We start from the raw sequence: 26,835 nt of genomic DNA, 5'->3' as shown, positions 1-26,835 counted from the left end.
CTAGGAAGCCCGCAAGAGGGCCGGCTCCTGGCCCCCTGGCAGCAGCAGCGGGTCCCGGCCAGAGGAAATGGGGCCTGAACAGCTGATCTCGCCTCCAGCCTCTGCTTTGCGCGGCTGGCTCTGGGGATGGGGGAGCGGCGGCGGTAATGAACCAAAACCGGGGCGCGCCAGAGGCTGCCCGGCTGACTGCCGGGGAGATGGCCCCGGGCTCCTAAGCTGCTGCCGGGACTCCTGCATGTCCCTTCGCCGTCCCCAGCCGGCTGGGGCCGATACCGCGCCTCGGCTCCTCCGGCTGCAGCTGGGGCGGTCAGGCCCTGGGGGCTAATTGAATAAGAGCCTCCTGGTCCCCTGGGGGAAGAGCCTTTGCCCCCTGCCCAGGCGGGGGGAGAGAACCAGAGATGGGGGAGGCGGCAGAGGGAGGGGCTGGGTATTTCCCTGGTGCTCTCTCGCTGGGAAGCAGGACGGCCCCCCTCCCAGCCCTGGCTAGCCCGGCAGAGGGGGAGGCAGGGCCGGGTCTCTAGGATTCTGCTCGGAACTGGATTGTGGACACCCTGCTCCGGGCATTGCCCTGGGCCTCCCCCGGTCATCTCTGTTTGGCCCTTTCCCCCGTTTTCGCCAGTAAGGGCCGCTACCCGTGCTTGGACGCCGGCCTGAGCTCATTCGGAGTCAGCTCGAGCCAGTCCCTTTCACACTTCGATTGAGCCGAATCGCTTCGAACACAGTTCGGTACCCGACTTCCTCGTCTCCAGGCTGGCCAATAACTCAGCCGCCACCCCGCTGTGCTTAAAGGGGGCTTTTATTAAAGAACAAAAATCGCGTACAGAGGTTTCTCCCCCCACAACAGGGGGGGAGGGGTTTTTTATTAATTATTATTTCTCCTTTCCTTGTGTGTACCGTGAGTCGCAAACCGCCCGATAAAGTGCTGTGACATCCATCATTTACAAGGGATCGTCGAGGGGAAATAAATATACATCATAAATCAATAAAAATTCAACAAATACTGGACCAAGAGAAATCACAGTACATTTATATCCATTGCACATAGCCACTGTTCCCAGTCTAGACGAGGGTTTCAAGAAGTGGACAGACAGGTAGGCATGGAGCGGGGCAGACAGTGAGCAAGGAGAAAGTCTCTGGCAGAATTCCTGGGATCGATTCGATTCACAGCGGACCTCGTCTGTGGGCGTTTTGTTTTGCTAATTCGCTTTTGGTCCGTTTACACCTTGGCGGTCAGCTGCCCGGATTCCCAGACTTTATGAGCTGCATTTACACTCCTAGAAACCCTGAGCCCGAGAGCTCCACACAGTCCTTTATTTACACGTGTCTCCTTAGAAATGGCTTGTGGCTGCGTTTTCCCTTTCGCGGCGCAAGGGGCTGCCGGCTATTTACACTCCGAAATCGCATGGCTTTGGCGGGGAGGGCGGGGGGGCTCATTGGGGCAGCAGGGGCGGCTTGAAGGAGCAGTTCCCCGTGCAGTGGCGAGGCGTGAGCATTTTGCAGGAGAAGTGGTGGAGCGCGTCGTGGGCCTCTGCAAAGGGACAGACACAAAGCAAACTCGTTACTCCTTGTCCCCCGCACGCGTTCACACCGGGCTCGGTTCGGATCCCCATCGCCCGGGGGGAAGCAGCTAGGCTTCCCCTGACAGCCGTACAATCTAATGTGCATCCTTCTTCAAGGACAATGGTTTGAGGCGATTTCCAGATCTGCCGCCCCCCCCCCCCCTGCACACCTGGTTCAACATTTCCCCCTTTTACCGACACGCGTTGGTTTCCCCGTTTGGTTTCAACCCCAAGTGGCCTGCGTTTTATTTCGCATTCGTGTACCCCTTCCCCGCCCCCCCCCCGCGGAAAATGATTTTCCAGGTGGGCATTTCCCCATCTCCTCCCCTGCTTTGGAGAGATACCTTTTAACTTCTGCTGGATGGCGTAGCGAGCTTTCCTCTCCTGGTCCAGTTCGTTACACAAGGTATCTGGGAAGAGGGGGGAAACGGATCAGAGATGTGATGCCTTCAGAGTGAAGGGCATAAATCATCACACAACACAGCCACTTCGAGGTTGAATGAAGCCAGGCTCTGGAGTTCGGGGTTTAAAACCAAACCAACCAAGGAGCGCGCTGGCTTAGGGTCGCAGTCTGGCATTGGAAAGCAACGGCTGAGAATTGCGCTTTAAGGCAGATGGATACAGTCAAAATTCAAGCAAACTTAGGCATTACTTCCCAGGTAATTTTACGCCTCGGTTTTTAATTTAGAAGCCCTGGAAATTGCTGCGATAAGAAGTTCAATCACTCCTGTGTAATGATGCCTCCGAGCCGTGTGCTGGGCTGGCTGGCAATTCGGGGGCTAATCAGAGTATACAGAAGGATATTCAATAAAAAAAATAATTGTTAAATTACCTCCCATTTACATGTAAATGACTGAGCTCACAGGGCAAGCGCCCTACCAGGGCGTCTACGCGCAGGCTCTCACCGGAGTCGGGCCTTACCTCTGACAATTTGTAGCTGCTGAACCATTTCTTCCCTGTACGCCAGCTCCCTCTTCATCTGATCCTGAAAATTATCTGTGCGGATGGCAGGCAGCCGTCAGGGAGAACGGTAACGCAGCTCTCCCCCCTCGGCCCGAGCATGCATCTAGTGGGGAGGTGTAAAGCAGGCCTGCGGGTGGGAGGCAGCTCCTACCTTTTCGGATGGGGCTTGCTCAAAATAGTGCGAAGCCACAAGGCCCCAGTGGGGCAGGTTAAAGTGGATTTTAAGTCATTTTAAAAACTGGAGTCGTTGATGCGTGAAACGTGGGGGGGTGCGGGGGGAGCGGGTACCTTTTAGACTTTGGAATTCCCGTTCTAATTTCTTCCTAAGATCCACTTGCCCCAGGAGCAGTTTTTGCAACTCGCCTGCGGAAAGAGAAAGAGAACACGCACTTCCCATATGGAGAGACATCGGCGCCTGCTTTAATCGCATCACATTAATCACAGGAGTTAATCACTCCCGGGGGGGGGAAATACCTACAGCCAACAGAAAATTATAAACGGGGCGCTCTGCCTGGGAACGAAAGGCACCTGAAATCGGTGGGGTCCATCCTAAGGGACGGGGCTGGGAGCTGCGTCCGTTTTAAGGAGCCCACAAGCACCCTCGAAGACCGGAGGATAAAACCCTGGGACGCTTTCTGTGATAGGAGAGAGGTTGCAAGAACGGCGGGTCGGTGGTTTTAAGGCCAATCTGAATTCATCATCGAGTCATGAATCATTCCTCGGGATTTCCGATCGCCCGCGTTCGGAACAGTTCAGCTCTTCGCGCGGAATCAGGGGGACGCGCCAAACCCCTGCCCATTAAGGACCATGCAAATCACCCCCCTTCCTTCAGCTTCCTCACGGATTTATGGAAAGTGACAACGGAAGGTGGAGGTGAAGTGACTCTCTCAGGCAGCAGCCTGGCCCCCTTTCACGGTTTCTCTGAATGCTGACGGGGTTAGTTACAGTTTGGGACCCCTGGCCAGGCCTCGACAGCTCTCCAGCCAGCCAAAAGAGAAACGAGCCCTTCTCGGAGAGTTTGTGCCTCTTTATTGGCAGACAGGCCACCATCGCTGCGCGCTTGTCTCTACCCGGCCTGTTTCAACGCGCCCCGCATCTCTGCTAGGGGCGCGATTCGATCCGCTTCCACTCCGTTCCAGATTAGGATTCGGTCCTTTGGACAGGACGGAGGAGTAGATCCCATTTACCCAAATCTCTCTAGCTCACTATCCATCTGCCTCGCTTGTTCAAAACCCAACAGGGAGAGGAAATGGCGTACGAAGCCCACTGTGCACTTGGGTTGCTCTGGTAGCATTTCCCCGCCTCAGGAGTTTCACACACACTTCTTGGGGCCGCGCCACTCTGCGGCAGGGATGGCATCGTTTCTCCTGGCGAGAAGGCAAGAGCCTGCGCTCTCCAAACCCTTCTGGGTGGATCCCGCCTTCCAAGGTCTTTGTGTAAGAACTTAAAATCGGCTACTTGTCCCAATCCAGTTCCTTGGATTGCAGGGCCCATTACATACCAAGAACTGAAACTCCAAGTAAAGCCCCAGAGATTCCTCCCCCACCACACACGCACCCGGTCGGGACCTGAGGTTACCGAGCTGACAAAACAGATTGTGGGAGGACGCAGCTGAGAAGCTAATGGAAAAATCCCCCTGCCCCAGGGTCACCAGAGCCCCGGAACCTCACCTCTTGCCAGATTTTCAATGTCTTTTTCAACTAGTTGGGTCCCCATAAAGTCAATGCTGAGACCTTCCTCACCTGCAGTGCAGAACATGCATAGCGTTAGATTGCGTCTAGAGGAGACCTGAGGGGCAGAGAGACAGTGAGAAGCAAGCACTGGTTTGCGTTCATCTCTGGTACTGGCGCGAGGGACTGTGTCGCTCGTGCAAGAGCCAGACTGTCCATAAACAGTGCCCCGGCCCGGGCCAGGAAGTTTACTAACCAGCTGTGAAAGACACAACCGCTAAGTCTTCTAGTCGTTGGGCTGGAGATCAGCGAGTCCTGTCCGCATTAAACACAGTTTGACTGTAAGCTCCTTGGAGCAGCGACCTTATCTTGCTAACTGCGGCACCCCTCAAACCAGTGGAGTATTAAACAATGAAAGTGGGGTGGGGGTTAAAGCTAAAACCGGATCCTACTTCTCATGTGTGTAAGTGACAAAACCCTGAAAGGGAAAAAATCAAGGCCATAGCAACCTAGGAAAAGTGACTTGTAATTCACTGAGTTATTTAAATATTTATTTGCCTAAAGCTGTAGGGGACAGCTTTTTACTGGTGATTTAAACGAGCTCCTTTCAGGGGAGAACAAGTCCTGTCAAAAATATCTATTATTTCGGCGGAAGATAAGGAGCGCAGGAGCTGTGATTTATTGGTCCTTTGCACGCACTCCGGTTTCCACCGCAGTTTTGCGTCTGAAAGGTCACAGACCGGGTTACAAAACAAAAGCCTCCTTTGGAGCAGAAGGGCAATCCTGTGCCTGCCGCTTACCTCTGTCGGTATTTACAGGACTTGGATGCGAGACATTCCTTTGGTCTTGATAGGATTTGCTGGTCTCTAAATCCTCTGCTGTCGAGTGATTGTCGTCTTTATCTTGCTCTTAAAGTTAATAAACCGATTTTCAACCATAAGCAAAGAAAGTATTATCCTAATATATCCTTAATTACATAATTAAGGACAAAGCCCCTATTAAAGCCTTCTAATCCTAATCGCTTTGCAAGTGGACAGGAGCTTGCTCTCCTGGAGGTTTACTGAAAGGTGCCTTCAAGCTCCCCTAGAGCGCACACGCGCTCCTAAACCGGAGGGACCAAGAGAGAGGCTGAACCGCGTTGAAAATAGAGTCAAAAATCACAGGCTTCTCCGTTACAAATTCAGCAGCTGCTTCGAAGTTTTCGCTACCAAACCTTTTGCAAGCGGTGACTCCACCAGATACAGGGAGAGGAAAATACTTGCCTTTGAAGAGCAATTTACACCCAGCAAACACGTGCCCCTAAATAAATCCGACTTAAAAAAAAAAGCAGTCACCCGAAATGACACCCGAGGTTTGGATTATTTGCACGAAAGACCTTCCCTGAAAACAGCTAAATTTGTTTGAAGGTCCTGCCAAAAATGGAAATGACATGTAAAGATTCATATAGTCTATTAGCAGGCTTGGAATAAGAATTATTCCAAAGGAGGTGGTGATGGGGGGGGGGGTGAGTGTTGTCTCTCTTTTCTCTCCCCCTCCCCCGTTTAAAATTTCAAGCCACCGGAGACAATGGCTAGCAAAGAGGGCAATTTTACCATTTGCCTCGGGGTTGCAAAGGTAAGTGGCTGCGGGCCCCAGTGAAGCAGCGTTCTTCAGAGCCTGCAGATGGTCTTCTCTTTCCTGGGTGTAGACCTTCAAAATAAAGGGAAAAATTAAACGGAATTAGTTGGGCGGGGGGGGGGTGGTCACCCCAGCGAGGATCCCCAGACGCCCCGGAGTTCGGGGCACTTACTGCTGCGGGGGGTTGCCAGAGAGTGACTTCCCCGCTGCAGAAGGCGACGATCGTTTTATTAAGCGTAATTATTAGCGCTCCGGAGAAAATTACCCCCATTAAAATCCAACCGCAGAGTACAAGAGCTTTTCAAAGCCTGGAGCCCCCACAGACCCAGCAGACACCTAATTTTAGGCAATTTCCCCCCTAAGCATGAAAGCAATCCTTCTAATCAGGTTAATTAGCTGTGGTTTAATGCGGCTGCATGTAAATTTACAGGTGCGCCGAATAACCCCTTTTAAAATAATAACTGGGGGGGGGAGGGCTGAATCAAATCCCCCCCCCCCAGATGCGCCGTGGCATTCATAGCGTGCGGGGTTGAATGTCCTGCCGGCTGCGGACAGTGCCCGTCCCCTGCCAGCTCCCCCCAGAGTCAGGCACGGCTCCTGTGTCTCGGCTAAAGCCACGCAGGCCCCTGGCGATCGGAGCCGTCTCCGCTTCCTCCCACGTCTGCCCCCCTCCCCAGGGCCGGGTCTCCATCACCTGCCCCGACACGGCGTGCTCCCGCCTGCACCGCGGCCAGGCCTGGCCTCTCCCGGGGGCTGGGCCTTGCACCCACGCCCGGGGCTCCAGGGCCCCGTGGGCCCAGCGCCCGAGCTCGGGAAGGGCCCGGCTTGGAGCTGGGTGCCCGGCGGAGCCTCCCACCTCGAAGCCGGCCCTGCTGCCGCTCCTCTGCGGGCTCCCCTCGGGCGGCGGCCGGTTCCCTTCCTCCGGCCCCTGCTCCCCGGCTGGCTCCTCGGCCAGAGCCGGCGGCGGCGGCGGCTCCTCCGCCCTGGGCAGCAGCTGCGGCTCCTCCGCCGCCGCCTCCTCCTCGTCCTCCTCGTCCTCGGGGAAGCGGTTGGACTCCACGTCCACCTCGGGCTCGTCGGCCGTGTCGGCGCCGGGCGAGAGGGAGCGGTAGCTGGAGCTGCCCTCGCTGAGGAAGTCCGGGGACAGGTAGCCGGCCGCGCCCCGGCCCGCCCCGCCGTAGGCCTCCCGGGTGCCGTACAGCTTGGCGATGCTCTCCGCGTCCTTCACCACGGGGCGGAAGGCGGAGAGGTAGCTGCCCTTGCGGGGCAGGGGCAGCGGGGGCAGCAGCGCCTCGTCCCCGGACCGCTCCTCCTCGGCGGCCGCCCTGGAGAGGGCGCTGGAGCAGCGCTCGCCGTCCGCCCCGGAGCCCTCCTGCGGGGTGGCGCTGCTGCGCCCGCTGCCCGACGGCTCCGAGCCCTCCAGCTCGCTGTGGCGGCCGCCCAGGCCCGGGGGGTCGGCGGCGGCCGCTGCGGCGGCGGCGGCGGCCGCCACCACCACCGCGGTGGCGGCCGCTTTGGCCTGGCTCTGGGCCGGGTAGGGCGGCACGGGCAGGCTGCCGGCGGCCGGCCAGAACATGGGGAAGGGCGGGTAGACGCCGCCGTCCTTGCCCGCCCCGGCCTGGTGCGGCGGCGGCGGCGGCTGCTGCTGCTGGGGTTGGTGGGGGTGCGGGTGGCCCCAGAACATGCCCGGCGGCAGGGCGCCCCCCTTGCCGGGCTCGCCCCCGCCGGCTCCGCCGAGCGAGTCCTCCTGCTTCTTGGGGCAGAGCCCGAAGGCGGCGGCCGGGAAGCCGTAGGGGTGCGGGAAGAGCGGCGGCGGCAGCTTCTGCAGCATGCCGAAGCCTTTGCTGGGCACCGGGATGACCGGGTAGCTGCGCACCGCGCCGGCCCCGCCGTGCGCCCCGGCCAGGCTCAGCGCGCCGCGCTCCCCGGGCGCCTCCTCTCCGCTGCAGCGGAGGCTCTTGTGCGCCGGGGCCAGCTCGGCTCCGCCGGGCGGCGGCGGGTGCAGGGCGGCCTTGGCGGCCGGGGAGGCGCCGGCGGCGGCGGCGGCCGCCCCGTGCAGGGAGAAGGTCCGCTTGCGGGTGCCGCCGTTGAACATGGCCTTGACATCCTCCCAGGCGTGGCTCAGCTCGTCCGTGGCCGTCTTGTCGCCCAGCTTGAGGTGGCGGCGCCAGGAGTTGAAGTTGGCGGCGTCGGGCTGCGTGTACTTGGCGTCCGGCGTGCGGTGGGAGTGGAAGATGAACTTGTTGGGCGAGAAGTACATGCTGCAGTAGCCGCACTTGATGCACTTGGCCCGGGAGCTGTTGTAGCGGGCCGGGATGAAGCTGCCCCGCGAGCCCCAGGCGCACTCGTGCACCACGTCGAAGGCGAAGTTCTCCGGCAGCTTGGGCGGCTTGTGCTCGCCCAGGAAGGACTTGCAGAGCCGCTCCGCCTCCCGCTTGGTGATCATGCCGCAGCGCCGGGAGGAGATGGGCATGGCCCCGGCCCGCCGCAGGATCTCCAGCTGCACCGGGGTGCACTGCACGCAGGTGATGCCCAGCGCCACCCGCCGGTTGTGGATCTCATTGTAGCTGTAATTCTTGAGCAGGGTGTTGGAGATCTGCGCCAGGCACAGGCGCTCCTGCCCGTCGATGACCAGGGACACTATGGGCACGCCGTACAGGGAGGTCTCACCCACTTGGTTGGGCTTGAGGGGATTGGAGCCCGAGTAGGGCTGCAGCTCTTGCTTTGAATTCGGGGAGGAGCTTGCGTCTCTCCCCGTTCCCATCTGACTGGCAATCGCCTCCATCCCCCCCAGAACAATCCTGCAACACAAAAACACAACAAAAGGCAGAGATTAGCCACGCACCCCCGCGGCAAACCGAACCCTTACTCCTGGGGGAAAGCAGCCAGCCAGGAAGCCAGGCAAACTCCAGCGGCCAACCCTGCCCGGGCACCGTGTGGCCTTTTGTGTCGCAGCCGATCTTCCCCTACCCGGTAAAATTGTCTTAGCAGCCGCACTGCATCCGTCTCTACACCGCGGCAGGGGCATTGCACAGGCAGAAAATCCCCTGGGCGCTGGATGGTACAAGGAGACGTTTGGAGAGGCTGCCGCTATTCTTTGTGGCTTGAAAGGTTTTGCTGTGTGTTAAGTAAGACCTGTTCCCCCTTATCCTCCCTCCCCCGGTCACCTATTATTCCAGGATCTGTCTGCCGTTCCAGACCCATGCAGACCTGAGAAGGAGGGCCAAAATGTCATTTTAAATCTACCACAATTACTGCATTCCGTGGGCACACGCAGAGGAAGAGAATCTCGAATATAAAATATTAACGATCGACACAATGCACCTCTGTGCGTCGCAAAGGAATCGCTCGGGGTATTTAGTTACAAATGAAAATAGCACAGCCAGAAATGAAAACACAAACCGACCCCGTTTGTTGTCAGATTTCGCCTTTGGATCGCAAGCCTGCCTGGTCACTTGGCCATTTCTGAGCAGAAGTGGGGGGCATTAAACGCAACAGCCCGACATCCCTTCGTGAAGCATTTGGGATTTTTTGGGGGAGGGGGGTTCCCCTCTTTCCCTCTATTTTTAATCTCCCACGTTTCAGACGCTCGGTTTCTCACTCTAACCTATTCCCTGTTTGTTTGTTTGTTTGTGTTAAATAGCACCTAGGCTAGGTAAGTGCTGGAGGAAAGGAAAACAGACTTTAATGAGCGCTGCGTGCAATTGTATTTACACATTAGAGAAGCTACTCAGTAAATAACTAGCTAACCTGACTGCTCCACTTTAGATAACCGTGAGGGGATTTACACAAACCGCGGTTTTAAATAAACTCACTGTCTTTCTTAGCCTCCCAGTAATCCTGCGGTGACACTGGGCCACATGCATTTAATCAAAACCACTGCGCTCATGCTTTAAAGGGTTCCCATTTGTCAGCCCGAAAGAGTACCCCAAAACGAGAGAAGATTCAGGAAATGCTCTGCGGCCGAAAGCTGTCGGGTTTCCTCAGCGACTTTGGGCCCCGTGTTATTTTTAAATGCGCTGGACCAACAATTCTACTTGAAACGAGTTGAGCATGCACGGAAATTCTCCCTTGTCGAATGCCATTGCAGGGGATTAGGAGCGAGGAAGATTACTGACCTGCCCCATAAGGCTCCCAACTCGCCCAGAGAGCAGAAGGAATCGTGAGCCAAGCAAATTAGCTTATCTAAAAGGGATCGCCGCATTAAGCAGCTTTCATTGTAATTACACAAAATAGCTGGAGTAGTGTCCTCCTCGAGATCAGACTAAAACTTCACCCCACCTCTGTCTAAACGCTGCCATGTTCCAGACAAAGGGGCTTCACTGTCTTGGCTGCAGCCAAAATATTCCTAGCTGGGATCCAATATTGGGAACACGTATTTATTTAGATTTGGGGGGGGGGGTGATTTTTTGTTTATTTTTAAGTGACTAATTCAGGACAGCAAGTTATTCACCCCTCACACCAGCACTCACATCCCAACGCCTAATTGGACGTGAAACAGGCAGAATGTGGCCGAATGTCATGGAATTAAAAGGAATTACTTTGAGATCAACAGAAACGAAGGAGGCGCCAGCCAGGGAAGGAGCAGAGAGGCAGGCGGCAGACGGGAAAGCCCGAAATGTCGCTGAGCCACGTATTGTTTCAACGACTCCCAGGGTCTGCTTGGATTTTCGGGTGTCGGGTTCGAAGCAGGGTTGCAAAATAAATTCAAGGAAAGCCATGGAGTGCGGGCGCAGGTTTGCAGGGAGGGGAAGGGCTTACCTTGTGCGGAGCAATCCCTGGAGCGACGGGCAAGGTCGGAAGCAGTTGTCAGAATAGCCCAGCGCCCCAAAACCAATCCACCCGCAGCTCGCTAGGTTCCGTTCTTGCCAGGCTGCAGCGGCATCCACAACCCAATGAAGCTGCGGAGTTTCATGGGAGCGCCCGGGCTCCTGCCCTCCGCCCGTGTCCTCCCGCGCGGAGATGCAACAAGAAAAGTGACCACATGGCAGGTCCAAGGGAGGATCCTGATCCTTAGCTGAAGACGCTGCACATTGATCCAGTGACAGCTAAAATAATAGGAAGGCACACCCACTTAGCACCCGCGTATTTACATTAACTGCCTTCGGGACCCGGGCGCGCGTCAATCACGGTTGCGCTCCAGTCAATCAAAACGCAGCCCGGGCTGCTTTAAGAGCTGGGGGGGGGGACACAAAAATTGCTGGGGGGAGGAGAAAGGGGGGAGGAAAGGAAAAGCGCTTAGAAAAATCCACGCGATCTGGCAAAGGTAAGCGCTTGGATTTGTCCACCTTTCACCTGCCGCGGGGCCATCTCCCCGCGCTGCAAGCGGAGGGAAACTCGGGCTGGGGGAGGAAGGGGCTAAGAGAAAGGGGAGCCGCGGGGGAGGCCCGTCCTGACACACCTTTCTGTCTTTCTCTCTTTCTCCTGCCCGCCAGCCTTAGAGCGATGGAGGCTGGCCAACGGGCGAGGCGTCAGTCCCGGGGGGTCACCGAGCGGCTCCTCTCTGGGAGCCGCGTCCGCAGGGTGGGCGCCTGCCGTGTGGAGAAGGACAGGAACCAAACCGCTGTGGTTGGAGTTTTATTTTTTTAGCCAAGCTGGGTCCAAAGTTGGCGCGTTGGGAGAGCGGCTGGGGCTGCAAACCCTGAGCACAAAACCGGTTCAGGAAAGTTTGCAGCCCAGGGTGCATTCGGGGGCTTCCCCCGCCGCCCCACACGGGGTCCAGAGTTAGCCTTACCTCGATTAGCGGGCGCGAGAAGGGCAGGCCAATGTGGCACTCAGCTGCCCAGCAGAGGAACCGCTGGGAGAGGGAGAGAAGCGGCGAAAACCTGGAGGGGCCGGAGCCAGGTGTTTTCTCAGTCTCCCAAAGCAGCCCCGAGAAGCCCTAGCCCGGGCTGGCTGGGGGGCCTGGCGGTGCCCAACGCGGTAACAAACGGGAGCAAAAGGGGAGGGGGGAATCGATGGCTGGAGAAATTGAGGAATTTATTATTTATCACGTTAAGGGGGCATCCAAAGAGGCCTCCGAGAGAGGCCAATCAATTCTTGTTTGAAAGTAAAGACGCCATGAAATGCGACAGAAAGTCATCCCGGCCTCTGGCTAACGATCTCTTCGGCGGGGTAATTAGAAGGCGCAGTAAAAAGGGAAGGCGCTGATTGTTTTTTAAACTTTGCATTCAGAGGTAGCCGCAGGCTGGGTCCCCTCCCCAGCCCGCTGCCTGCGAGCCCCGAGGCGAGCCGCCTGCCTCGGCTCCAACCCCCCTCCCTGCGAGCCCGCTGATCTATTTGTGCAATACTCGCCGGTAACGAAATCCTGGTGAGATTAACTATTTATAAGCTGATCAATAACCATCCTTCAGCTCTCTGGGGACCCTGGCAGCTCCCTGGCCTCGCTCAGGAACCGCAGGGATGAGGAGCAGGGAATCTCTGTCTCTAAATCCACCCAGGAGCTCGGCTGTCTGAACCCGGAGAGCCACCGGGAACATCAGCCCCAAAGTCCCCGAAAGAACCATTATTGCTCGCCCAGGACTAACCCGGTCACTCGCCTGCGTGTGGGGGCTCCACGGGCCAGGCACGAAGTCGGGCTGGTGGCGTGACTTGAATGGGGAAAGCTGGACCGTGTTATTCGTTAGTTAAACTCCCCGCAACGGGGCTCCGGGGTACTGGGTCATTCGGGGATTGTGATGAATTAGGCAGAGGGATTTTGGGGGGGGGGGGTAAGGCCATTACTGCGCTACCTGTCCAAAGGAAAACCCCCAGCCTCCGTGTCCAAAACTCCCCCGTAAATCTCAGTCCTCTTTGCGGCTCCTGCACAAATGGGAACTGCTAAAAATCAAACCATCTTAACTAAAGGAAGCGAGTCTCTCCCGGGGCTATCGAACTGGCGGCTGATCCGCTGCGTGGGCCGCTGGGTTTGACGGGGGAGATTTTTAAAAGCGCGCGTTATCGTTTACAAAAATGATCAACCCTAAAAAGGCATTTCCACAACCAAACAACCCCGGCCTTTCCCTGCAGCTCCGCTCCGCTCCTCGGGCTGTTTCTAAAGCATTGTGGCATTAAGTGCTCTTAATGGCCACGTTAATTAAATTGTAATTAATCATACTGTCCGGCCCAAATTTGAGCAATTACACTAATCAAACAGAAGTTAATAACGGCCCTCGAATCGCCCCCAGCTATTACTTTTGTTAAGCAGCCTCCCGTTCAGCTAGAACCGCTTTTGCCCTCCGCCGACATATGTGTTACATATTAAAGCAAGTATTGTTATGAAAATCATATTGCCTGCCTGGGATTTAATGTGTCATTAAACGTATTTGTCCTTGAAAGCAGATTTAGGGCCATAAATCTCTTCCTCGGAATACGATTCAAGTCCAGCCTTTCAGGGCTGGGGCCGGACCAGTCCTTTTCAAACACACCAGAATTAATCACAGCTCGGGGGGGCTTTAAAAGCCAGGGAGCTGGGAAGCGGTGGGTGCCCCACCCTGGAGCTTGGGGCACAGGCTCCTGCCCGCATAAAAGTGCCGTTAAGGCAGCCACTTTAAGTCCCTGTCCCCAGCGCTTCCCGCCGTCAGATTGAAATTCCCCGTATTACCTAGCCCGGCTGGGGGGGGCGGGTTGGATGCAACATTTATACAGACTCTAGGTAACCCTGCCCCAGCCGCCTTCCCCGCAATAATTACACTCGGCTGCGGTAATTATTCCTCGCCTTTTAATTATTTAAAGCAACCACGGAAGGCTGCGTCGTGCCCAACGATTGCGCCGCGCTGTCGGGGCCGAGGAGCTCGCCGACCCGCGGAAGGGATGGGCCCCGGGCCCCTTGCAAGGGGCCCAGCGCACCCCGGCTGCCGCCTTCGTTCGACTTTCCAGGCGTCATTTTAGCGGGGTCCCTTTGCCCGCTCCTGCGGCGCAGCCCGCCTGTGAACTCGGCAGCCCGGGCGCGGAGCCCTCTAAACAAATGCGTAGCTAAATATTCCTTAGGCGTTATTACTGCGCGAGCAAAGCAGGCGGTGCCAGCCGCCCTGGCTGGGCGGACCTGCACGGCCCTTGAAAAGACAAACCCTTTTCGTAAGCCGGAGGGAAGGGCGTTTCTGGAGGCAGACAGCACCCCCCCACCCCGTGCGCCAGCCTTTAGACGTTATTTTCATAGAGTTTGTAAATGACAAGAGTTACGGGTTCGATATGAATTAGGCGGCACGTTTATTTTTGTGATTTGCTCCCTTCCGAAGCAGTCCCGGTTCGCGCTGGTTTTGGGAGGGGCGCTGAGTGGCGCCTTTGCCGGTCGCCGTGTAAACGCGCGGCGAGGAGGCGAAGTATCCCTGTAACTGCTCCGGGGGACGCGCAGGGCACCGCGTTTAACAGCGCCTTTGGCGTCAGAGCGGCCGGGGCTCAGCGGAGTTTCTAGGGGCCCCGGAATAGCCCCGTCCCGCGCCCCACCGCGCAAACTCCGCGGGTTCGGGGGGGCGGGTCTGGGACGCGCGGCTTCGCCCCGGGCTCCCAGCCCCTGCCAGGCCAGGGAACAGGAGGCCGCGCCAGGCTCAGGTGGCCTCCTCCAATAGGAGACCAGCCCCGCTTCTCCTGCCAGGGGCCGGGCCCAACCCCCAGGCCAAGGCCAGGCCCAGGGAGCATGGTCCCCTCGCCCGTGGGACCCGGGCCCGCTCCTGTCCACGGGGGCAGAGTTCGGGCTCCCCCGGGAGAGGCGACAGGTCTGGCGAATGCCCCCTATGGCCCCGGCCCCTGCTGGGGCAGCCTCTCCCCCCCCCTCGCCCGCCAGGCAGGTTGGATGGTGGGAAGGGGCTGTTTGCACTGCTGGACGAGCCACACGCACAGCGGTGTGTAAACACACACACACACACACACTGGGTGGTGCGTCTGCATCGACCTTTTCTGAGCGGCGCAAATAGGTACACGCCCTAGGTGGTGTGTATCTATCTACCCAGACGCGCACACGTGCTGCTGAACCGAGCTATACCCCCCGCCCTCTCGGGAGGCTTTTCCCAGCCAGCCCCAGGTAAAACCGCTGCACGGGCCCTGGCCCCTACGGCGCGCCCCGGCGTTTGCCGGCCCCGGGCCGTGCTGGGGGAGCAGCCCTGGGTACGTGCCCCCAGTTGGGGGGAAACTCTCCGCGGGGCTCCCCAGGGGGGCTCCGGCTGGCAGGGCCCGGGGCTGCTGCGCCAACCCTGCGCCGGCGCCGTGTGAACAGAAGGGAAGGAGGTGGATCGCTCCCGAGGCTGCCCCCAGACACACAGCCCTGCCAGGGCGAGAGAAGGAGGCCGAGTCCGCCTGCTCAGGGCCACCGCTGCCTCCAGCCCCTCGGCTCTTCCTTGTGCCCCAGCGCTGGGTTGGGGGTCGAGCTACAGGCCCTGGCCAGCTGGGGAATTCCGGCAAGGGGCCCTCCCCTGGAGCAAGCCCCTCCCCAAACGCCGGGGAAGTCGGGGCTCAAGGGGGCCGGGCCAGGATCGAACCTGTGACCCGTCGGAGTGGAGCCCGACCTGGTCCAGCTGCCATGTCCGGTTCGATGAGAGGGCTCGACCCGTCCATTCCCCCCTGGGGTGGCCCCCCCCAGCCCTGCCCGCACCCTGGCCCCGCGCGTGCAGGGGGCCCCGGGGGGGGGACGGTTCACCCCGGCAGCGGGGAAAGGGTTCGCGGCCGCCCAGGCCCCACGGGCCTTGTCCCTGACCCCGGAGGAAGCCGGGACCGGTCCCGCGGGGCCGGGGAAAGGTGCCCGGCCTCCCAGCCCATCCCCGCTTCCTTCCTTCGCAGGAGCGCCTCGCAAGCCCACATCTTTTAACAGTTGAATTAACTGCAGTTTTTGTCAGTTAATTAGGTTTAATTTACATAATTAGTACAGTATAAAGAGTATTGGGGATAATCAGGAGGTACGTCTCGCTTACTGTGTAAACACGGATTCGGAATTAAAAATCAGCTGTAATTAAGGCGTGTGCGCGCCGGTTTTAATTGTAACGAATTTCTAATTAACGCTCAATGATCACCCAGTGCAAAGAGCTGGAACATTTGAGGGGGCTTTTTAAAAACCCCATTTGTACTTTACTGACTATTTGGTGAGGTGCTGGGCCCGGCAGGCAAACCTCGCAGCCTGCAGCACCGAGCTCCTGTCAGACAGTAACCTGCAGGGGACCAGCAGCGGCTGAGCCCGGCTCCTCTGCACACCGGGCCTGCTAATGGGAGTAGGCCCATTACAACCGTCTCTTGGCTTTGATCTAGCGAGTCCATCACAGCCTGGGACTGCACAAGCCAGTCTAAGCTGGATTGTTTTATGATAACCACGGAGTATGTGCAAGGATGAATGAGCTGAAAAGGGGGGTAATCAGTGAGGTGGCAAATGTTGCAGCCCAAACAAAATTACTCAGGATAGTTACATCCAAAGGAAGCTGGGAAGAGCTACAAACGGATTTCACAAACCGGGGTGACAGGGCAACAAAATGGCAGCTGAAATTCAATGTTGAGCAATGCAAAGTAATGCAGGGTGGAAAACAATCCCAGCAATGTATACAAGATGATGAGGGTCTAAATTAGCTGTTACCACTCAAGAAAGAGATCTTGGAGTCCTTGTGGATAGTTTTCTGAAAACACCCATTCAGTGTGCAGGGGCAGTCAAAAAAGCTAACCCAGTGTTGGGAATCATTAGGAAAGGGCGAGATAATGAGGCAAAAAATATGTAAGACCTCTATATAAATCCATGATAGGCCCACACCTTGAATACTGCTTGCAGTTCTGGTTGCCCCATCTGTCTATCTATCCTAGAATTGGAAAAGGTACAACCATGGGCAACAAAAAATGATTAGGGAACAGCTCCCATATGAGGGGAGAGTTAAAAAGACTGAGACTTTTCATCTTGGAAAAGAGAGGACTAAGGGGGGAATCTGTGCTAGAGGTCTACACAAGTGCGAAAAACCAGGGGTCACCCAATGAAATTAACAGGCAGCAGGTTTAAAACAAACAAAAGGAAGCATTTCTTCACACAAAGCACAGCCAACCTGTGGAACTCATTGCCAGGGGATGTTGTGAAGGTCAAAACTATAAGGGGGTTCAAAAAAGAACTGGATAAGTTCATGGCAATAGGTCTATCAATGGCTATTAGCCAATGTGGTCAGAGAGACAACCCCATGTTCTGGGAGTCCCTAAACCTCTGACTGCCAGAAGGTGGGGGCAGACAGCAGGGGCTGGATCGCTGCCTGTTCTGGTCATTCCCTCTGGGGCACCTGGCCTTGGCCCCAGAGACAGGACACTGGCTATGGACCATTGGTCTGACCCAGAACTGCCCTTCCTATGAATTAGCTTCCTGACATAGGGCCCTCTGAGCCCGGTCTAGGGCCCGTGAGAAGCAGAGGAGAAGAGGCGTCCGCCCGAAAGGGCTACACAATGTCCCGGCGCGGCTGCAGGTCCTTTCACCCCCGGGCTCGAACTGTTCTCGGGGTACTGGGACAAGGCACCGTGTGCTGCAATACCTGGGTGCCTGCCACCAGGCAGCGCCTGGCTGTAACTGCCCCTCCGGGGGGGCAGCAGAGACCCCCCCGCACGGAGAGCGCCCGGCCCTGGCTTTGCCTTTCCCCTGGCAGCGACAGGAAAGGCAGGCGGACACTGGGTTACTGGCCCTGAGGAGCAGGAATCCCCTCAGCATGGCCAATCCCGGCGAGACTCTCCGGGGGTCGCTACCCTGCGCCCCCATCTCAGGCCTCCTGGCCACCCCCGCGGGGCCGCCCAGACCCCAGAGCCCTGGCAGGAGAAGCAGCTCAGGAGCGGGTCCCAACGCCCAGTGCGGGTGCGAAGGCGGCGACTCTGAATCCGCCCCCCACACCCCTTCTGCGCGCCCAGAGGGGCCGGGGAAGAAGCGCAGCAGCTGCGCGCACAAGGGAAAGCAAAGCCCGGGCGCTAAACACATCAGACGAGGCCAGCGTCCCGATGCTGGGGAGCCTCCTTCTGCCCCGCGCCGCCCGCTGACACAGGCCGGCGGCCCCCGCAGGCAGCCCGGCTGCAGGGGGGACCGGCAACGCGCCGGGCCAGGGGGACCTGGAGACAAATGCGTCGGATTTTGGTGTGGGGGCTTCCTCTCGCCTTCACAGTGTGCAGCTCCCGGCCCAGCCTCCCCGCCCTGGGGCTGTCACCAGCCGCCGTGGGGCAAATGTCTCGGTTCCTGCATGGGGGCAAGGGTGCCAGTCAGCGGGGGGGGGGCTCTGACCCTGCCTGTGCAAGCGGGGCGGATGAAAGAAAGATGCAGCTTGGGAAGCAGGAAGGTGGGGACTTAAAACAGGGTTATTTTTTGGGGGGGGAAGAGTGGTTTTGAAATATCCTCCGAGCTTCCAGCGCCCCCCAGATCGCAGGCCGCACGGTCCCCCCCAGACACAGCTCTGCGACGGGGCAGGGCCATTCAAACCGACCTTTGCTTGCTGGCTTTTCCACCCGGGTGAAACTGGCCTACCAGAGCCAGGGCTAGTGCCAGGCTCCCGGAGCTGGCTTCTCTCTCCACCCCACCGCAGGTTCAAGCCCCCAGAGGTTGGGGACCCAGGATCGCTGGCTTAGAACAAGCCAAGGCAGGAACTTAGGGAAACGAACTATGCCGGGCGGCCAGTAGCAAGGCTCGGTTTGGGGGTCAGCCTCCACCAGGGAGGGCCGCTACCTGGCTGCGTCTATTTTAACCTTCCCCCCAAACACACACGGCCGAGAAAGGCTTCTCTCCGGCTGGTGCAAAGTGGCGTGTGAATTCCCCAGCGCCTGCCCCGGAGTCGCTCACCTTTACTTCTGAAGCAGGCTGGCGACTAATTTTGTAGGTTAAAACTTACAGAGCCGTGTCCTAGGAGGAGGGAAGAAAAGGCCTCCCAGGCCCCTCTCTCCTGGAGGGGCTGGGGGCAGATTGCCCCATAAATCAAGGCGGTCTAATTCAGTGGAAGTTTAATAAACGCCTCCTATTGGAAATGAATGTTCCCCATTTAACAGTTGTATCAGCACCATATAAAACCGTGACCCCCATAAATTTAATTTTAGAGGCAGATCAATCCGGGCTTCTCTCTATCGATCCGCGCCGGCTGGCTACATTGAGATCCTCTTCTGCAGCCATTTTCCGGGGGAAAATAGCATTTCGATTAGACTCTTTATTAGGAAAAGATTGCTCGGAGAGGCCTGAAAATTAAACGGTGACATTTTAATTACTGGACATTGATAAAAGAATCCAGGTAATGGCTGTTTACAGGCTTGGCACACTTTGTCTGACCTGACGTGCTAATCAACTTGGATGGGGTTGGCAAAGGTCAGCGGCTCAGGCAAATAGACTGGAGCGACGCTCCGGGCCCGGGCGAGCCGGGGCCAGGCGTTTTCCAGAGGGGCTGCTCAGAGACAGCGCCCGCCGGCCGGCCGGGACCGGGCGCAGGAGCCCCGCTCTCCCCTGGCCCGCCGCAGCCGCCGGACCCCCGGGACGCAGGAGCCGGGCCCCACGCTGGCTCCTGGATTTTACAGCCGGCTCGCCAGGGAAGCCAAGCGCAGCCCCCGCCCATGAACTCCCCTGCTTATTAGTCATCCCCACGTAATAAACCATCACCCCCCCGGCAGCCACCCAGCGCCAGCCTGCATTTCCCCGAAGCCGGCGGCGCCTGGAGAAAGTGACCGCAGCACTGTGCGGCGGCGGTTTAATCCCCGGCCCCCCGGGGCCCAGATGGATTTACCGCCCTCGCGGAGCACCACAGAGCTGCTTGCCGGCCCCAGCCACGTCCTTCCCCGAGAAACTTCAGCCCGGCCGCAGGGGACGGGGCGGCAGCCCGCTTAGCGTCCTGCTAAACGCCGGGGCTCCCCACCGGCTCCAAGCCTGCCCCCCTTCTCGCCGCCCGTAAGCGATGTAGCAAAACGAAATCTACGCGCTCCATAGACCAGCCTTTATTGATCAGGGTAAACCAGCGCCTTGGAGACCTCACCCGCCAGCCTGAGCGGAAAGAAGCTAACAGGAGCAATTAAGCCTTGCTTCGCCCCCTGTCTGCGCCGGCGTAGGGGAGAGGCTAAGCGGCCAGACTGAAAGGGAACGAAGCCGACCGGGCTACTGAAAGCAGCCGCGGAGAGCAGGGAGACAAACCTCCCGCCGGGCTCCAAAAGCTTCTGAGCTGCGCCTGAAAGGCAGGCTTGAAAGAGAAGCCTGGGATTTCTCTCCTCCCCTCCGCCCCCCATCCAGGGTAAAAGGACTCTGGATTTCCAGAAAATTTCACTCACCTGCCCCTGGAACGGGCCCAGCTGGTCTCTCTCAGCTCAGCCCGGAGTGTTTGTCTCAACCGCTGAGAAGTTTGTCTCCTTACAGCTTTTAAAAGCCCCCGAACATCCATTTTCCATTAAAAATCTCTTGGGCTCACCAGGTACTTCTAAACCTTGAACTTTCACTGCAGGATTCCCCAGCCAGCTCAGCTGCCATAGGAAGCGGCTGAGGTGAAACAGAAGCGCCTGTCCGAGCCAGTAAGGCTCAATCTATAAATCCTGTCCTCCCTGCACACTTGTAGTTTATGGCTAGCCGCTTTACTGAAGGTAACCCGCCCCCCCCCCAGTCAGTACAAATCTTCAGCAGTTGTACAGCAAGAGTCCAGCTGAATGTTTCTAGGAATAAAGATGGGGATTGCTTACCCTGGGTGGTTTGTCATTTTAAAAGCACACCACCCTATTTTGGCCCATCCAAAGATTTCCTTCAAAATAATTGTCATAACTAAAGAACTGCCACCGGTTTGTACTTCTTTAGCAGCAGGCCAACACACTGAGCGAATTAAACTCAGAAGAAGAGGCCCCGGGATGAATGAACTCATAGTTTCACGTTCTTAGGGGGCAGGGGTAATTGGTCCATAGTTAAGGTTGTGACTGAGTTCCCATTACAGGCCTGATTTGGGCTCCCACTCTGCTGTCTGCAGAGACATCTCTGGGCGCAGATAGAATTGCCCTACAATCACTGAAGTGATTCCAAGAAAGGGGTCTGCTTTCCCTACAAATTTGGCTTGGAAACATAGTTTCTGTATTTTTGTTGTTGGTTCTGGTGCCACTTTCTAGCAAAAATACGTTGTCGTCCTCCCCCTGGACTTCCCTAACAGAGCTCTAATGTCCCCCTCGCTGCTAGAGGATAGCTGTCATTTACTAATGTCCCCAAGGAAGGTCAGTGTGGGCCATGTACTCTCATAGGGATGAAATACTAGGCGGGTACAGGAGCAGTGGCTCAGTCAAGGATGTGTTGAGATTTGCACTTAAGGCAGGCTTAAAAATCCCTTTGTTTCATCCTTTTCTGACGGTGCGTATCCTAGGGTGGCAGAAGGACCAGAGACAAGCAGAATGCATGGGGTTTGAGGAATTAGGGGTAGAAGTTAGGATGGGTGGAAAAGGAGACGGTTGGTATGCAGGAGGAATGGGGCACAGAGGCATCTCTGCATGTAGGGCTCAACGCACCGTTGGCTTTCCAAGGCACTTAACTTTCTATGAGCAGGGCCTTAACTTCAGCTGAGTGTTTCTGCTGGTATTTTTAGCGAGGAAAGGTCACTCAGCAGGGAACCTCGGACAATCCTAAGAGACTCCCTCCCTCCCTCCCTCTCAGGTGGTTCAAGTCTGGCTGTGATGGAGAAAGGCCTGGTGTGGTGGGCTTCGGTTGGAATTTCCTCTTCGTGTTTATTTTAAACCATAGGAATATCGGGAAAATCAAGTCTGGTCTCCTTTGGTTCTGCTAGAGAACTTGCTGGAGGTCTTGGATTGCACCTATGGGGATCTCGCACATCTCCATGGAAGGGGCAAGGATGCTGAGTCATTAACAAAAACACCCCTCCTCCCAAATGTTCATTACTCACTGAAGTTAATAAGTGTTAACAAAAACCAAACTATGAAATGCTCTCCCACACTCAAAGGCTCCACTTCCACTCTTCTGCCTCTCAATGCTGTCATTTGAAACTACTGCAGCCAGGGGGCGTGTCCACACTAGCAACTACTGGGTCTATACAGCACAGACTTGGGAGTAATAGTGAAAGCTGCCATGTAGACAGGGTTCAGGCATTCCAGTCACCATGTTTTCTAACCCTGCTCTGACACTATCTGAGCCCTGACTACATGAGTGCTTCCACCATTGCCTACGATCAATGGAGACAAGGCCATTGCTGAGTGGAGACAAGGCCCAAATCCCTAATGTATAAAGCCAAGCAGATTTTGTTTCAAACATTCCAGGTCTCCTTTTCCCATCATAAAGAAGTAAAAGGTCCCAAGATCAATTTCTCTTCCTTTGTGGGTTTACAGGTTACCTCGCCCTGGAGGAAGGCTATGCAACAGCGTTCAGAAAATAGATACTTTAATACCAGACTCAGTTTTCCAGTTTTTTAAACCTCTTAATGTCAGAGACTGCATGCTAAGGCTGAAAAGCTCAGCAGTGACTTTTTTTTAGTGACTGCTCAGTTATTAATGCTAGCACATTATTGGTGGTTACTTGTCATTTAAGAAAAAGTGAGCATAGGAACTAGAAGAGGGGCATTTCTCTGGCAGGTGGAGATCCTGCACTTGTGAAAACACGGCTTGGTGTATTTCCCCAATTCTGTTTTCTTTGCCAGTAAACACACGCACAAAGAGCCTTGCAAGCTATTAGTGAGCAAACAAAGAATGACACTTTGCCTTTGGAAAACCGACAGCAGGACAGGGTTTGTTAAGGAATACAAGAAACAAAAGTATTTTCTAATTCTGTACTGCAAATATCAATGCATTTAAGATAAAACTAATGCTGGTTCCCCTCAGAGGATTAGCTCTGACTGGTGATGACTGCAGCTGGTATGAAAAAAACATAACATTTGAAAGTCTGATTAAAAAAGAGTAAAAACTTCTACTACTGTCTCTTTTCCTGGAGATAGATAGGTGGAATATATTATATATGTGGAATTAGCTATATTATATAGATGAAATTTTTTCTCTCACTTTCAACTGGTTTTAACAGCAACAAGCTATGGATGGAATGGTATGTTTGGGTTGATATTCTAGGGATACGAGGTATATATACCTGAATGAAACTGATGCAGGTTTTCTGTTGAAATCCTGATTAAGTCATTTGTGGGATAAGCACCTTGATGCCATTTCCTTTTTTCCTATGGTTGTGTGAGAAACCGGTGCACACACGTGCCGTAGGAGTTCTCTTAATTCTTTAGATTACTTCTGATGGACTATCTTGGTACCTTCTGAGGAGAGGGATGAACTGCTGGAGGCTGTGATGGTGTCTAACTTGTTCCAAGCGTTTCTGCTTTCAGATGACTGATCTCTTTTAATTTGGAACTCATGGCACAATCCAGGTTTCATAAAGTTATGGCAGGAATGAAAAGGTGCAGAACTGGAGTCTCAGAACTCCTAGATTTACATGCTTAATGCCATTAAGCCTTAACCCTTAGAATGGGGGTTCTCAAACTGGGGGTCAGGACCCCTCAGGGGGTCATGAGGTTCTTACATGGGGGGTCAGGAGCTGCCAGCCTCCACCCCAAATCCTGCTTCACCTCCAGCATTTATAATGGTGTTAAATATATTAAAAAGTGTTTTTAATTTATAAGGGGGGGGTCACACTCAGAGGCTTGCTGTGTGAAAGGGGTCACCAGTACAAAAGTTTGAGAATCACTGCCTTAGAACATCCAACATTTTGAGCCCACCTGACAGGGATGAGAGCAGGGAAAGCTAATTGCATGTTCGTCATCTCCTTTTCATAAGAGTGGAGGGAGAGATGAAGTTAAATAGAAGTTTTGAAGGCGTTGCTGCTTTGGGCTAATTTGCTTAGCAGCAGGAATATCAAAGTAATTTCTAATTATGTATTGTGAGAAGTGCCAGAGACTGGATTTCATTCTCAGTTTAATAGAACAAATATAGCAGCAGCCCAAATTTCCCTCAGTGCTGAGAACGTGCCTCGTTCCTTCTGTCTAGGCGAGTTACATGGTGCTGTAGTACCTGAGGGCCTCACCGTGGTTAATGGATATATCTTCACAACAGGAACAGGGAAGCACTGTTCTCCCCCTTTTTACTGAGGGGGAACCGAGGCACAGAGACACTCAGGCCTGGTCTACACCTAAGACTTAGAGCAGCCTAACTACATTGCTCAAGGCTGTGAAAAATGTTGCATTCTGAGCGCCATCGTTAGATTGACCTAACACCCGGCGTAGATGCTGCTCAGTTGATGGAAGGATTCTTCTGGTGATCTAGCTACTGCCTCTCGCAGAGATCGATTAACTACATCAACAGAAACCCCCCACTCTATTGATGTAGGAAGCATCTACATTAGAGCCCTACAGCTACAGAGGTTGTAGTGTAGACATGGCTTACGTACTTGCCCAGTCTCACAAAGTCTGAGGTAGAGCAGGGAATAGAACCCAGGTCATTGGCGTTCTAGCTAACACCATAACCACTAGGCCATACTTTCTCTGTCGTAATCTAGAGGGCCCATCATTAAGGTGAGAGGGGAATCAAGTCCCTATGCCTATTCAATCCTGGGTATCTCTACAGAGATCAGTTGTGGTGGTACTTTGTGAAGTGGACGTGTCTCTCTGAGGACTTTACTCCTTTCCTATAGGCCACTCCACAGCCACTGGATGGGGACAGCTTTCAGCCACTGCCCACAGTGGGTCAGACGGGAAGTAGTGTCTCATAAGTGAGTGGTTTCATATACTCTTACCAATTTCTTGCATCGATTTCAGTCCCCCATGTTATTGTAGAAACAATGAATTCAAGGATCTGGAGAGGGAAAGACGACCATGATCCAAAACTTCCACAATTATTGTCAGGTTGATTAAGTATAATCAGAAAGACTGCAAGGCTAATGACAAATCTCAAAGAAACATAACACTATCTGTCAGGGTTAAGGATGAGACTCTTCAAAGTTACATCAGTTAATATCAGAAGTATGAATGTGCAGGTTGAAATCCTCCCCACCCCCAGACGAAAGCAAGAGAAAAAGCCTTGTTTTTACTGACTTTTTAACTAAATCTGAGAGAGACTTTTTATCCAGAGCAAGCTCATGTAAACTGTTGGGAGATAAATAAACGAAAGAGCTGCCTACAGGCTGGTTGGCTTAAAGGAAAGGAATTTGTCTCACTTTAGAAAAGGGACCTGAAGGTATTGGTCACATTGACTCATTCATTGTGCTGTTATCTGCCAGGGAGGTTGTGACACCGGAGCAATTAAGACAAACTTTAGTCTATAAGTTCATGCCTGCAATCTCTATACTTCAAAACAAGATAAATGACACCTCCAAGGAAGGAAACAAAGTATTTTCCAGACTACCTCCAAAGTAACATTTAGGATTTGCAATTGTTCAACAGAAATTTTTCACTACAAGGGGCTTCATCTATTATTATCCACTTCAGTTCCTTTAGTGACATTTTAGTTTTAACACAAGAAAACGCCAGCTTACATGCTTAATTTATTATAATAAAACACTCCGCGTCCTTCTTTTAAGAGCCTTCTCTATGCATTAATGTGAACAGAGTGTGCGTGTGTGTTTTTATAACTAGCATTTTAATATAAAGATTGATTAAAGATGAGCCAATCTGTTGTGAAAATGTAAACTGGAACCCTAGTCATAAGAAGCCCACACTATATGTACTGTAATTATTCAGCTTTCCTTTGAGGTAACAGTCAGCTTGATAGCTTTTGTTCTTTAAATAGTAGTAATGAAAAAGTAGGGCATAATATACCATATTTGTACTAGGTCTATACAAAGACCGACTGCTGCCTGATGTCTACAGAACATTTCATGTAACAATGAACTTTCCCATTTGACAACGGACAGTCATGTGGCAATCTGAGGATACGGCGTATTATTGCGGTTGAAAAGATTAGATTATCATTGGTAAATGTTAACAAACATCCAATGCACTGTACACACACAGACCTACGAAAATACATTTCCACCAATCATAGAAATTTACCCCTAGGCAAAGAAAGAAAAAAGTTGCTGGAGAAGTCAGTGGAGTGTGAGGTCAGGCCATTTCCTTTGTACATTTTGACACGTGATGCTGACAATTTGTGATTTAATGGTGTCATAAATATAAAGGGAAGGGTAAACCCCTTTGAAATCCCTCCTGGCCAGGGGAAAGCTCCTCTCACCTGTAAAGGGTTAAGAAGCTAAAGGTAACCTCGCTGGCACCTGACCAAAATGACCAATGAGGAGACAAGATACTTTCAAAAGCTGGGAGGAGGGAGAGAAACAAAGGGTCTGTGTGTCTGTCTATATGCTGGTTTTTACCAGGGATAGACCAGGAATGGAGTCTTAGAACTTTTAGTAAGTAATCTAGCTAGGTATGTGTTAGATTATGATTTCTTTAAATGGCTGAGAAAAGAATTGTGCTGAATAGAATAACTATTTCTGTCTGTGTATCTTTTTTGTAACCTAAGGTTTTGCCTAGAGGGGTTCTCTATGTTTTTGAATCTAATTACCCTGTAAGATATCTACCATCCTGATTTTACAGGGGGGATTTCTTTATTTCTATTTACTTCTATTTTTATTAAAAGTCTTCTTGTAAGAAAACTGAATGCTTTTTCATTGTTCTCAGATCCAAGGGTTTGGGTCTGTGGTCACCTATGCAAATTGGTGAGGCTTTTATTCCAACATTTCCCAGGAAAGGGGGGGTGCAAGTGTTGGGAGGATTGTTCATTGTTCTTAAGATCCAAGGGTCTGGGTCTGTAGTCACCTAGGCAAATTGGTGAGGCTTTTTACCAAACCTTATCCAGGAAGTGGGGTGCAAGGTTTTGGGAAGTATTTTGGGGGGAAGGACGCGTCCAAACAGCTCTTCCCCAGTAACCAGTATTAGTTTGGTGGTGGTAGCGGCCAGTCCAAGGACAACGGGTGGAATATTTTGTACCTTGGGGAAGTTTTGACCTAAGCTGGTAAAGATAAGCTTAGGACGTTTTTCATGCAGGTCCCCACATCTGTACCCTAGAGTTCAGAGTGGGGGAGGAACCTTGACAAATGGTTATAAAACTTTAACAACGTTTTGAATCTCAGCATCTACTGTCATTTAGTAACTATTGTCAGATCCCCACCAGAGTCTGACAACTCATAATATACT

At 54.2% G+C, this 26,835-nt stretch overlaps 1 protein-coding gene across 2 annotated transcripts; it reads right to left on the bottom strand.

The window, feature by feature from the left end:
• Positions 1 to 778: 778 nt before the first annotated feature.
• Positions 779 to 20,133, bottom strand: SKOR1 (SKI family transcriptional corepressor 1). Of its 2 annotated transcripts, none has more exons than XM_084641880.1 (9): positions 20,009 to 20,133; positions 6,666 to 8,610; positions 5,785 to 5,881; positions 4,993 to 5,100; positions 4,193 to 4,264; positions 2,811 to 2,885; positions 2,481 to 2,555; positions 1,904 to 1,969; positions 779 to 1,528 (listed from the first exon to the last, which is right to left on the bottom strand). In XM_084641880.1, exons 1-9 carry the CDS (start codon positions 20,116 to 20,118, stop codon positions 1,431 to 1,433), a joined length of 2,646 nt encoding a protein of 881 aa, XP_084498006.1. In that variant the 5' UTR covers positions 20,119 to 20,133; the 3' UTR covers positions 779 to 1,430. The 2 variants fall into 2 exon arrangements, with proteins under 2 accessions (XP_084498006.1, XP_084498007.1); XM_084641881.1 differs by lacking the exon at positions 20,009 to 20,133 and adding an exon at positions 10,571 to 10,831.
• Between the last annotated feature and the right edge of the window lie 6,702 nt (positions 20,134 to 26,835).

This window comes from Lepidochelys olivacea (genome assembly GCF_965140295.1).
Source record: "Lepidochelys olivacea isolate rLepOli2 genome assembly, chromosome: 10".
NCBI classification, from domain to species: domain Eukaryota; kingdom Metazoa; phylum Chordata; order Testudines; family Cheloniidae; genus Lepidochelys; species Lepidochelys olivacea.
This window is presented reverse-complemented; position numbering and strand designations above follow the sequence as displayed.

Bases quoted from the DNA above. Each gene is read 5' to 3' on its own strand.
- SKOR1 (XM_084641880.1), bottom strand. From the start codon at position 20,118: ATGGATGTTCGGGGGCTTTTAAAAGCTGTAAGGAGACAAACTTCTCAG. The intron at 5,882-6,665 runs GTGGGAGGCTCC...TTTATTTTGAAG, and splicing joins GCAGCAGGGCCGGCTTCGAG to GTCTACACCCAGGAAAGAGA. The intron at 2,886-4,192 runs GTGAGGTTCCGG...CTCTTTCCGCAG, and splicing joins CATTGAAAATCTGGCAAGAG to GCGAGTTGCAAAAACTGCTC.